The sequence below is a fragment of the Felis catus genome, chromosome X (genome assembly GCF_018350175.1).
Source record: "Felis catus isolate Fca126 chromosome X, F.catus_Fca126_mat1.0, whole genome shotgun sequence".
NCBI lineage: Eukaryota > Metazoa > Chordata > Mammalia > Carnivora > Felidae > Felis > Felis catus.
This window is the reverse complement of record NC_058386.1, coordinates 71026850-71039249: the sequence shown is the minus strand read 5'-3', so window position 1 is coordinate 71039249 and position 12400 is coordinate 71026850. Positions and strand designations below refer to the sequence as shown.

Sequence of the window (12400 nt, the reverse complement as noted above, 5' to 3'; positions counted from 1 at the left end):
GACTTTTTCTACCTAAAATATCATCCTTGTTTCTTCAGATTCTGCTTGGCTCCTTTAAAATTCAACCTAAACATCACATCCTCATGAATACTTTTCTTATTTAAATTCCTTTTCTGTCTTCCCATAGCACTCTGATCTTACCCCTATCATATTACTTATCACACTGTACTGACAAAATTTATTTATCTGCCTTCCCCAGTGAGACAGTGAGTTCTTTGAGGAACAGTCTTGTTTGTCTTTGAACACCCACTATCTAGCTTAGTGTCCTATATATAGTAGGTACTCAATAAATATTTTACAACATGAATGAATTAAGAAAAGTTTCTCATACTTTGCTTAATCTCATTAAACTTTTACCCTGTGAAAAGCTTTATGAATCCTACTTCTTTCATACATTTTAGCTTCCTTTCCAAGTTTTGTATAACCTGCAAATCTGATCTACATTCCTTTTAGTAGTGTGTCACTACAAGACACATTCTCTAAGTTTAACATCAATCCATTAATCACCAAACTTTGGTAAAGTCCTTCCAGTTATTAACCTCTTGGGCAATGCTATTACCCAGATCAGATTCTTCCAGCACCTTATCAAATACCTTGCTGAAATCCAGATTAAAAAAAAAATCTGTAGCATTCTTATCATCTATTCTGTCAAGTGGCCTTATTAAAAAAACAAAAACAAAAACAAAAGGAAATGAGGCTAAACTGACCTCTAAATTGGTTGTTCTTCCTAAGCCTCTGTTGCCCTCCACACTCCACTCCCAATCCATACCTCTCTTCTATTTCTAAACACATGGAAAATTATGTTTTCTCAATAATGTCTCACATGCATGTCTATTCTCACACTGTCCCCTCTGTCTGAAATTATTTTTCCCTTTCTCTATTTGTTAATGTTGAAATTCAACTTCTTAGAACTCTTCTAAGAATCTTACCCCTCATTGTACCTTGTATGATGCAGTGAAATGGGATTGTCTTTGCTATTTTTTTTAATAAAAGTCTGGGAGGAAAATGAGGGATTGAAAATTGTGTGTGAAATTAATTGTGGTGTCCTTCACAATTAATTACAGAGCAGAGTGTAGGACAAAGATCTCTTAGTATAATAAAGTCAGAGTTAATAGTTTACATTATGTATATTTAAAGCATTCAAGTTTGTCATATAAGCTATATAGGGCTTGGGGGAAGAAGATTCACTTTAAGGTGTCAGAAATTATTTATGTTAAATATATTAGGAGAGAACATACTTGTAACCCTATGCCTACCCTTACACATATACACAGAAGATAACTAAAGAGAAATTCTGAGAGACAGAAAAGGTATATATCACATGGATCTGAAGATTAGAGTGATATGGCCATAAAACAAAGAATAGTACCTGCTATCATAAAATTAAAGGAGAAGGAATTTGATTCTGCTCTAGAGCTTGCACAGGTAGCAAAGCCCTGCTGACCCTTTTTTTTTTTCAACGTTTATTTATTTTTGGGACAGAGAGAGACAGAGCATGAACGGGGGAGGGGCAGAGAGAGAGGGAGACACAGAATCGGAAACAGGCTCCAGGCTCTGAGCCATCAGCCCAGAGCCTGACGCGGGGCTCGAACTCACGGACCGCGAGATCGTGACCTGGCTGAAGTCGGACGCTTAACCAACTGCGCCACCCAGGCGCCCCCCTGCTGACCCTTTGACTTCAGCCCAGTGATACTGATTTTGGACTTCAGATATTCAGAACTGTAAGAGAGTGAATGTGTTTTATGCCATCAAGTTTGTGGTGAATTGTTACAATAGTCACAGGAAACTAATGCAGATGGAAGGAGAATAAAGAAGTCTATCCATGTATTATAATATATCATATAACATATAAGCTGTTTTGCATTAAGTTGTTAATTACATACCCCACCACCTTACAATACACTAGAATATGTGCTGCTTGAGTTCCAAGACTGTGTCATTATCACCATTGTGAATTTTTTTTCATTCCTATTAAGGAATGCTTCAGTCAGAGCCTAATTTCTAAGTGATTCTTTTTTGTGTGATATAATAATGCATATGCTCCTTTATTGATCATTAACAAGATGTATCAGTGTATCCAATGTTTTAGTTTTGGAACAGTGATGAAAAAATTGTTATTTCATTATATCTGTATAAATGTAGTGTGATATGAACATATCTTTGGTTTCTATGGGTGACAGGGTCACAGACACTGTGAACACTACTGTGGTTTATTGCTTAATGTTTGTAACGGGAGAAAAAACTGAATTTCAGTTAGAGGTTTCTACAAACAAAGATGTAATTTCCCATCCAAATTTCTGGATCCCTTGATTTCTATCCATGGACCCTTTCTATCCTGTCAACCCCAGGCTGAGGGTCTTGTCATGGAGTGTTGAAGCTGGCTCACTTGCATGTCTATTCTCTAGCACTAATAAAAGGGAAAAAGAAAAGTTAATAGACAGCAATCTTGTCTTTATGGAGATGAAAGTGTGCCCATCACTTCTCATAGTCCATTGACTTGAACTTGGTCTTATGGTTTCAAGAGAAACTGTGTTTCAAGAGAAACTGTCTGTGGGCTGGCTCTGTGCCTGGCTAAAATTAGGTACTTTTACTATTAAACAGGAGAAAGAATAAATTCTTAGTAGCTACTATAGGAATATAGGACTCCCAAAAGTATGCCTGAAATTCAGTTTTCTACCAACCAGACTCAGAAGAGATTGTGTGATTTAAAGAGGAGTATTATGAGGATTACCTACAGTGTGTTAAAGTGGCTGGTAAAGAGTAAGTGCTGAATAAATATTCACTGAAGCTGACTTGCATGTGACCAGGCTCTGTTAGAGGAATAATGCACATCCCAGAATTCCTGGGATGATAAAGGGTCAAAGATATTTATGTTTAAATTAATTCATTCATTTGTTCATCCAAGAAATATTTTTTGAGCTTTGAGCCAGACACTGTTGTAGTTGCCAGAAAAATGGCAGTGAGCAGTATTATGATTAGGTGATGTTATATGGCAAAGGTAGGGAGATTTTGAGAGTGCAATTAAGTTCCCAAATCAGCTGATTCTGAGCTAATCAGAAGGGACATTATCCAAGATGTGCTTGACTGAATAGGGTAAAAGCCCTTAAAGGAGGAACTTCACTCCACATCTCTCCACAAGAGAGAAATTCTCTTGCTAGCTTTGAAGAAGCAAGCAGCCATGTTGTGAACTGAAAATGGAAGGAAACACATGACAACGACCTGAGGGCAGCCCCTAAGAGCTGAGAGCAGTCTCTTTCAGCTACTAAGAAAATAAGAATCTCAGTCACACAGCTCTAAGGAAAATGAATTCTGCCAAAAACATGAATGGGTTTGGAAGTGGATTCTTCCCCAGTCAAACTTTCTGATGAGAACATAGCCTAGACAACATCTTGTTTGCAGCTTTGAGAGAATAAGCTATGCCCAGATTCCTGACTCAAGAAACAGTGATAAAATACATGCCTCTTGTTTTAAGCCACTTCGTTTGTGGTGATTTGTTGTATAGCATAAAAAACTAGCACAAATGATATTTTATTTTTTATTTTTCTTACATGCTCAATTCTAAATCTCATTTATTTTACTTTTCTGCAGCTCAGATTCCTTATATTTGAAATGAGAATAATAAGCTATCTCATAAGGTTAAGATTAAATAGGGTCCATAGGTACCTGACTTATGCTCTAAATGTTTGGGGATTTTTTGTTTTGTTTTTAGTTTTTTGTTTCTTTTTTTTAAAGTTTTATTTTATTTTATTTTTTTAATTTTATTTTTTATTTTTTAGAATTTACATCCCAATTAGTTAGCATATAGTGCAACAACGATTTAAGGAGTAGATTCCTTAGTGCCCATTACCCATTTAGCTCATCTCCCCTCCCACAACCCCTCCAGTAACCCTCAGTTTGTTCTCCATATTTATGAGTCTCTTCTGTTTTGTCCCCCTCCCTGTTTTGTATTATTTTTGTTTCCCTTCCCTTATGTTAATCTGTTTTGTCTTGTAAAGTCCTCATATGAGTGAAGTCATATGATTTTTCTCTGAGTAATTTCACTTAGCATAATACCCTCCAGTTCCATCCACGTAGTTGCAAATGGCAAGATTTCATTCTTTTTGATTGCTGAGTAATACTCCATTGTGTGCATGTGCCACATATTCTTTATCCATTCATCCATCGATGGACATTTGGGCTCTTTCCACACTTTGGCTATTGTTGATAGTGTTGCTATAAACATGGGGTTCATGTGTCCCTTCAAAACAGCACACCTGTATCCCTTGGATAAATGCCTAGTAGTGCAATTTCTGGGTCGTAGGGTAGTTCTATTTTTAGGTTTTTGAGGACCCTCCATAATGTTTTCCAGTGTGGCTGCACCAGCTTGCAATCCCACCAACAATGCGAAAGAGATCCTCTTTCTCTGCATCCTTGCCAACATCTGTTGTTCCCTGAGTTGTTAATGTTAGCCACTCTGACAGGTGTGACGTGGTATCTCATTGTGGTTTTGATTTGTATTTCTCTGATGATGAGTATATTGAGCATTTTTTCATGTGTCGGTTGGCCATATGGATACCTTCTCTGGAGAAGTGTCTATTCATGTCTTTTGCCCATTTCTTCACTGGATTCTTTGTTTTTTGGGTGTTGAGTTTGATAAGTTCTTTATAGATTTTGGATACTAACCCTTTATCTGATATGTCATTTGCAAATATCTTCTCCTATTCCATTGGTGGCCTTTTAGTTTTGCTGATTGTTTCCTTGACTGTGCAGAAGCATTTTATTTTGATAAGGTCCCAGTAGTTCACTTTTGCTTTTGTTTCCCTTGCCTTCAGAGACGTGTTGAGTAAGATTTTGCTGCAGCCAAGATCAAAGAGGTTTTTGCCTGCTTTCTCCTCGAGGATTTTGATGGCTTCCTGCTTGCATTGAGATCTTTCACCCATTTTGAGTTTATTTTTGTGTATGGTGTAAGAAAGTGGTCTAAGTTTATTCTTCTGCATGTTGCTGCCCAGTTTTCCCAGCACCACTTGCTGAAGAGACTGTCTATTCCATTGGATATTCTTTCCTGCTTTGTCAAAGATTAGTTGGCCATATGTTTGTGGGTCCATTTCTGGATTCTCTATTCTGTTCCATTGATCTGAATGTTCTTGTGCCAGTACCATACTGTCTTGATGATTATAGCTTTGTAGTATAGTTTGAAACCTGGGATTGTGATGCCTCCTGCTTTGGTTTTCTTTGTCAAGATCGGTTTGGCTATTCAGGGCCTTTTCTGGTTCCATATAAATTTTAGGATTATTTGTTCTAGCTCTGTGAAGAATGCTGGTGTTAATTTGATAGGGATTGCATTGAATATATATGCTTTGGGTAGTATTGACATTTTAACAATATTTGTTCTTCCTATCCAGGAGCATGGAATGTTTTTCCATTTTTGGTGTCTTCTTTAATTTCTTTCATAAGCTTTCTATAGTTGTCAGTGTATAGATTTTTCCCCTATTTGGTTAGATTTATTCCTAGGTATTTTATGGTTTTTGGTGGAACTGTAAATGGGATCGCTTCCTTGATTTCTCTTTCTATCACTTCATTGTTGGTGTATAGGAATGCAACCAATGTTTGTGTGTTGATTTTATATCCTGCCACTTTGCTGAATTCATGAATCAATTCTATCAGTTTTTTTGGTGGAATCTTTTGGGTTTTCCATATAGAATATCATGTCATCTGCAAAGAGTGAAAGTTTGACCTCCCCCTGGCTGATTGGGATGCCTTTTATTTCTTTGTGTTGTATGATTGCAGAGGCTAAGACTTCCAACACTATGTTGAATAACAGTGGTGAGAGTGGACATCCCTTCTTGCTCCTGACCTTAGGGGGAAAACTGTCAGTTTTTCCCCATTGAGGATGATATTAGCGTTGGGTCATATATGGCTTTTATGATCTCGAGGTATGCTCGAGGTATCCCTAGTTTCTTGAGGGTTTTTATCAAGAAACGATGCTGTATTTTACCAAAGGCTTTCTCTGCATCTATTGAGAGGATCATATGGTTCTTGTCCTTTCTTTTATTGATGTGATGAATCACGTTGTTTTGCAGATATTGAACCAGCCCTGCATCCCAGGTATAAATCCTACTTGGTCGTGGTGAATGATTTTTTTACTGTATTGCTGGAGCCGGTTGGCTAATATGTTGTTGACGATTTTTGCATCCGTGTTCATGAAGGAAATTGGTCTATAGTTCTCCCTTTTAGTGGGGTCTCTGTCTGGTTTTGGAATCAAGGTAATGCTGACTTCATAAAAAGTGTTTGGAAGTTTTCCTTCCATTTCTATTTTTTGGAGCAGTTTCATGAGAATAGGTATTAACTCTTCCTTAAATGTTTGGTAGAATTCCCTTGGAAAGCCATCTGGCCCTGGACTCTGGTTTTTTGGAAGATTTTTTATTACTAATTCTATTTCCTTACTGGTTATGGGTCTGTTCAAATGTTCTATTTCTTCCTGTTTCAGTTTTGGTAGTGTATATGTTTCTAGAAATTTGTCCATTTCTTCAAGATTACCCATTTTATTGGCATGTAATTTCTCATAATATTCTCTTATTATTGTTTTTATTTCTGCTGTGTTGGTTGTGACATCTCCTCTTTCATTCTTGATTTTATTTGTTTGGGTCCTTTCCTTCTTTTTTTTTAATCAAACTGGCTAGTGGTTTATCAGTTTTGTTAATTCTTTCAAAGAACCAGCTTCTGGTTTCATTGATCTGTTTTACTGTTTTGTTTTTGTTTTTGTTTTTGTTATTTTTGGTTTCAATAGCATTAATTTCTGCTCTAATCTTTGTTATTTCCTGTCTTCTGCTGGTTTTGGGTTTCATTTGCTGTTCTTTTTCCAGGTCCTTAAGGCTTAAGGTTAGGTTGTGTATCTGAGATCTTTCTTCCTTCTTTAGGAAGGTCTGGATTTATGTATACTTTCCTCTTATGACCGCCTTTGTTGCGTCCTGGTGCAATTTTCAGTTTGGAAGATTCACTACTCATATATATCATCTGTATTAGTGGCAATGTCTACAATCCTCTCATCAAATCACTAAAAAGTCCAGGATTTTCTTTTTTTAAGCTTTAGGACAGTTTCTATTTCAGTTCATGGTGCTATCATTGTATATCCTTGTGAATTAATTTAATATCTTGAAATTTCTTATTCTAAGTGTATTTATTTTTTCTTCCTCTAAATTTAAATCCTGGTTCTACCACTTATTAGTTGTGTGCCCTCTGGGAAATTACTTAAGCTTTCCAAGTCTGCTTAATTATCAGTAGAAGTGGGATCATATTTCTTACTTCAAAGGATTTTTATAAAAATTGAATAAGATAATGCATGTATATCTGGGTTAAAAAAATTAAACTTCACCCTTAATATAGCTTCTCTTGCCTCCCAAGGTGTATGTGGTGGGAAAGGGAAGCTGGTGGTGGAATAAATTTCCATAAGAAAATTCATCTTTATTTCTATCCCATCTGTATTGGTTTTTTGTGACCCTTGTAACAAATCACCACAAACTTGATGGATTAAAACAATACACATTTATTCTCTTGCAGTTCTGAATATCTGAAGTCCAAAATCAGTATCATTGGACTGAAATCAAGGTGACAGCAGGGCCTTGCTCCTTGTGTAAGCTCTAGAGGAGAATCAATTTCCTGCCCCTTTAATTTTCTGATAGCGGCTGGTATTTTTGCCTTGTGGCTGTATCACTCTAACCTTAAAATCTCTGTGTTCCATCTTCATATTACCTTTTCTTTTATGTGTGTCAACTCTCTGCCTCCCTCTTATAAGTATACATGTAATTGCATTAACGGCCCACCTGGATAATCCAGGATAATTTCACCATCTCAAAATTATAAACAGCCACATCTGCAAAGTGTAGTTTTCTAAGTAAGGTAAGATTTACAAGCTCCAAGAATTAGGACCTGGTACTTTTGGGTGCCCATTATTCATTCCACTATGTCATCCATTTCTAAATTGGGGAGAGAGAAGGAGAAAGAAATCAAAAGCTCAGAATATCTACTAATCTGCAGGTGCTTCTGAAGGGTGAGCCTCCAGCATGTGTAGACCTACACTTTGCAGATTATGTTAATGTGTTTGGGGATACAAAATAGTAAGCCTTATAAATGTTATAGTCTGAATTGTGCCTCCCCAAAATTTATATGTTAAAGCTGTAACTCTCGATGTCACTCTACGTAGAGATAGGGTTTTTAATGAGGTAAATAAGGTAAGCTAGGTCATAAGGTTGGACCATAATATAATATGACTCGTGTCCTTATTAAAGATGGAAGAGATGCCAGGATCATGTGAACACAGAGAAAAGGCCATGTGAGGACACAAAAAGAAGGTAGCCATCTGGAAGCCGAAGAGAGAGACCAACCCTGCTCATACCTTGATCTTGGACTTCCAACCTTCAGAACTGTGAGAAAATAAGTTTCTGTTGTTTCAGCTATCCAGGTTGTGATATTTTCTTATGGAAGCAGGAGCAGGAATAATGTCTAAAGTTCAGTTCCAAGTTGCTCATTTTGCATCAGTGTAAAGTCTCTCTTTTGCTCCAAATTACTAATAAAAGATACTCTTCTATACATTGCTCATGTAAGCACTTTGGGATAAAATCAAGGGAAAAAAATAGAGTTTCTTCAGTGGCTGGGTATCAAACAGAAATAAAGAGAAAAACTGTTAGAGAGATTAGTGAAAACAGGAACTCAAAATCAGATGTGATTATTAGACCATAATTCCCTGAAGATTCATGGAAATTACAGGGAAAGCATTGGGCTTCCTCACAATATGTGCTAGAAGACTTGTGCCAAAATTATGGAAATCTCAAAGCACAGATATCAACTGACATCTGGGTAGCATATGCAAATTTCCCAGTATAGTGTCTACAGTTTAATAACCACCCAGAAAATTGTGGTTTATTTTCTCCTTCTTCTTATCACTACTAATGAGGACAGGTAGTTGTGTCTATGAGTTGAAATAAAACAAACTTTTCAATAAGTTATGCATGGATTAATATTCAGTCTAATACTTTGTAAAGTCATTAATACTCTAGTGTTCAGAAAGAAAATGAAACATTATCCATAAAAATAGTAAGACACAGGGACTCCAAAAAAAACCAGCATAAACATTTTGTAGATTTTATGGAAACTAGCAGAAGAAAAAAGATACTTTTCCTTTTGACATGGTAGTTGTAAACCCCAATTTAGAAATCATTCAAAAGCCATAAAGGTAAGCCCTGCCACTGAGAAATTCTCTAGGAATTTTCTTTTTTCAATAGCACAGCTCTATACACAGGGAAGAAGTATGAGTGTACTTTTTTCTAATTTGAAAGAGCATGAAATATCTTGAAAAATAATATTAATTAATCATATACATTCAGATTCAAGTGCAGCAACCATGAAAGCACCACATACAGAGGAAGTTAATAACATATTCCAGAAGCCTCAGGTCTTCTTAAGATTTCTTTTGAATGAGAACCCATGTGCAGTATCTCATGAACAAGGATAGTCCCAGATTTGAAAAATGTTTCTTTACCAAGGCCTCAGAGAATCACAGTCAGTATGCCCAGAACCCCCCAAAATAGTATGGTAATTGAGTGTTTCATAAGAGCATCGGTCCTCTTTGGGCAGTTAACATGGACGTCATTCAACACATCCACCATTTCAAAGGTTCTGCTTTCTCCCCATCCCCAGCTCCACAGAAGTGGAAATCCTTTTAGCTATTCCTAAGTGAAGTTTTATTACAGAGCAGAAAATTATGATGAGCATCTTCAACATAACTACTGATAAGAGTGATGTTTCCTAACAAAGTCATAACCCCCGAAGGGGTGAATCAAATTCTATTTCTTTATGCTTACTTTTGAAATTTATTTCAGGACTGCTGAGAGCAGCAGAAAGACCGCTTGCACTTGGGAAGCTCATATTTCTTCAATACTTAGATTTTTCATTTGATCAAAATCAGTTCTATAGTGACCCCCTTATTAAGTATAATTGGCTGATTGCAGATATTGTAGCTGACACAAGAATGAAGTTCCCAGCAGGCATTATGAAAGAACTCCTCCAGACTGAAGCATTGCATGAAAATAAAAGTTGCACTGGAAAGGAACTCTATAAAAATAAACTTTAAAGAACTTTTATCATGTAAATATCTTTAAGATATAAGTGGAAAAATACCAGAGAACCATGAAAAATATAATTCCATTTTGTTCAAAAATATCTATTTATTTGTGCAACATATACACACATGCATACACACACACATACACACAAAACATCTGGAAATACATACACCAAATTGCTGACATGGGTAATCTCTTGGTTAAGTAATTATTGGAGATTTTTTTTTGTTATTTGCATTTTCTATATTTTCAATAACGAGCATGGATTATGTATATAATAATTGAATAGTAATCATATTTTTAAATAAAGAAATTTAGTTATTCAAATTCACTTCCCATCTTGGATTCTGGGTTTTGCCACAAAATTTATGAATGTTTTTCTATAAGATTTGCATATCTTTTTTGACAGAGGACCACATTTGCCAAACTCTTGGCTCCTTTCCCAATTAAAAAAAATAAATTTTGTTGTTCATTTGAAAAATATTCACTGAAGACCTGCTCTAACTTTTTAGCCAATGAAATGGATTACTCTCCCCATCCTAGTTGCCTTACATATGGGATTTTTTTAAAAACAGACTCTTGCTTTGCTTAACAGGATAGGTTGATGCAATAATTTGAGAGCTTTGTCTCTAGAAGAATGGTTCTGTTTAGAATTTTGAAGTAAAGGAGTGGCATTGATTCTGGGAAAAGAAAGATTTTTTCAGGTTTGAACGGTATCTTTCAATAATGATAACTAACATTGATTAAGCATATGCCAGGCACTTTACATGCCTTATTTTACATAATCCTCAAAATAATGTTTTTAAGTGTAATTGTTCCTATTTTCTAGGTTAGAAACTGAGCCCTTACTCTATGGCTTTCATACCATGCTAAGTAAGCACCAGATAAGGACCAAGAAGCACTGGAATTAATTTCCTATAACTGTGGGAACAAATTTTGGGTGCCTATCTCATTGTGCTCTGTGAGATAGTCTAATTAAATCATCCCAATTTTCCAGTTGAGGAAACATATACAGAGAACATCATTGAACGATTAGATAAGCAAAGAAAAGAAAAAAATTGATTCAAATAAATTTGAAGAATAGCATAACATGGACAAATACCAGTGTGCAAAGTGCATAGTAAGATCTTTAGACATAGCCAAATATAAATTAAAAAAATTAAGTGCTCTCATATAGTATTAATTTACATGCTTTTTCCTCAAAATATTTTTTTAATTCAAGTTAGTTAACATACAGTATAGTCTTGCTTCAGGAGTAGAACACAGTGATTCATCTCTTACATATGACACCCAGTACTCATCTCAACAAGTGCCCTCCTTAATGCCCATCACCAATTTAACCCACCCCCATACCCACCTCCCCTCCAGCAACCCTTAGTTTGTTCTCTGTATTTAAAAGTCTCTTGTAGTTTGCCTCCTTCTCTGTTTTTATCTTACTTTTCTTTTCCTTCCCCTATGTTCATCTGTTGTTTATCTCAAATTCTACATATGAGTGAAAATATGTGATATTTGTCTTTCTCTGACTGACCTATTTTACTTAGCTTAATACCCTGTAGATCAATCTACATTGTTGAACATGGCAATATTTCATTCTTTTTTTTATCACCAAGTAGTATTCCGTATATATATATGTATACACACACACACACACACACACACACACACATATACATATTCCATAGTGTGTGTGGATATTCCATAGTGTGTGTGGATCCATAGTGTATACGGATAATACACTACATTTTCTTTATCCATTCATCAGTCGATGGCCATTTTGGCTCTTTCCATAATTTGGTTATTGTTGATAGTGCTGTTATAAACATTGGGATGCATGTGTCTTTTTGAATCAGCACTTTTTTAGGTTGAAATTGGCATTTATTTATAAAAAAAGTCTACATGTACTGTTTGCATTTTAAAATGAGGTTCAAGATAGCAAGAAAATTGCCATTAGCTTTAAGTGGTTAAAGTCACCCTAAGCATTCACCTTGGAGTAGATGCCAATCTCATGGAACCTAATAATGAAAGAGCAAATTGATATTAAAAAAAAAACCCTCAGCATTAAGAATGAATTCTAACTTTCTTTGAAGCCACTCACTTTCCTTTAAAAAACCAGCAACAGTAGAGGGAGCACAGACCATTCACTCTTTACACAGTGAAGTGTGTGTTCACAGGATGCAAACAAAAACCCCACATCAAAACAACATCCTCTTTAACCTGTGAACCACACAAAGTTGCTTTGGTAAATTCTTTTCTTAAAATTTTTAACGTTTATTTATTTTTTGAGAGACTGAGACCCAGCATGA

General features: G+C 35.8%; 1 protein-coding gene across 1 annotated transcript in view; it reads left to right on the top strand.

The window, feature by feature from the left end:
* The window catches only part of LOC111558675, a 105546-nt gene extending 95879 nt beyond the window's left edge, over positions 1 to 9667 (top strand). The window contains exon 6 of the mRNA XM_045050383.1: positions 8265 to 9667. Coding sequence (XP_044906318.1) covers positions 8265 to 8290 — 26 coding nt within the window. The 3' untranslated portion in view covers positions 8291 to 9667. The remainder of the gene's footprint in view (positions 1 to 8264) is intronic.
* The last annotated feature ends 2733 nt before the right edge of the window (positions 9668 to 12400 follow it).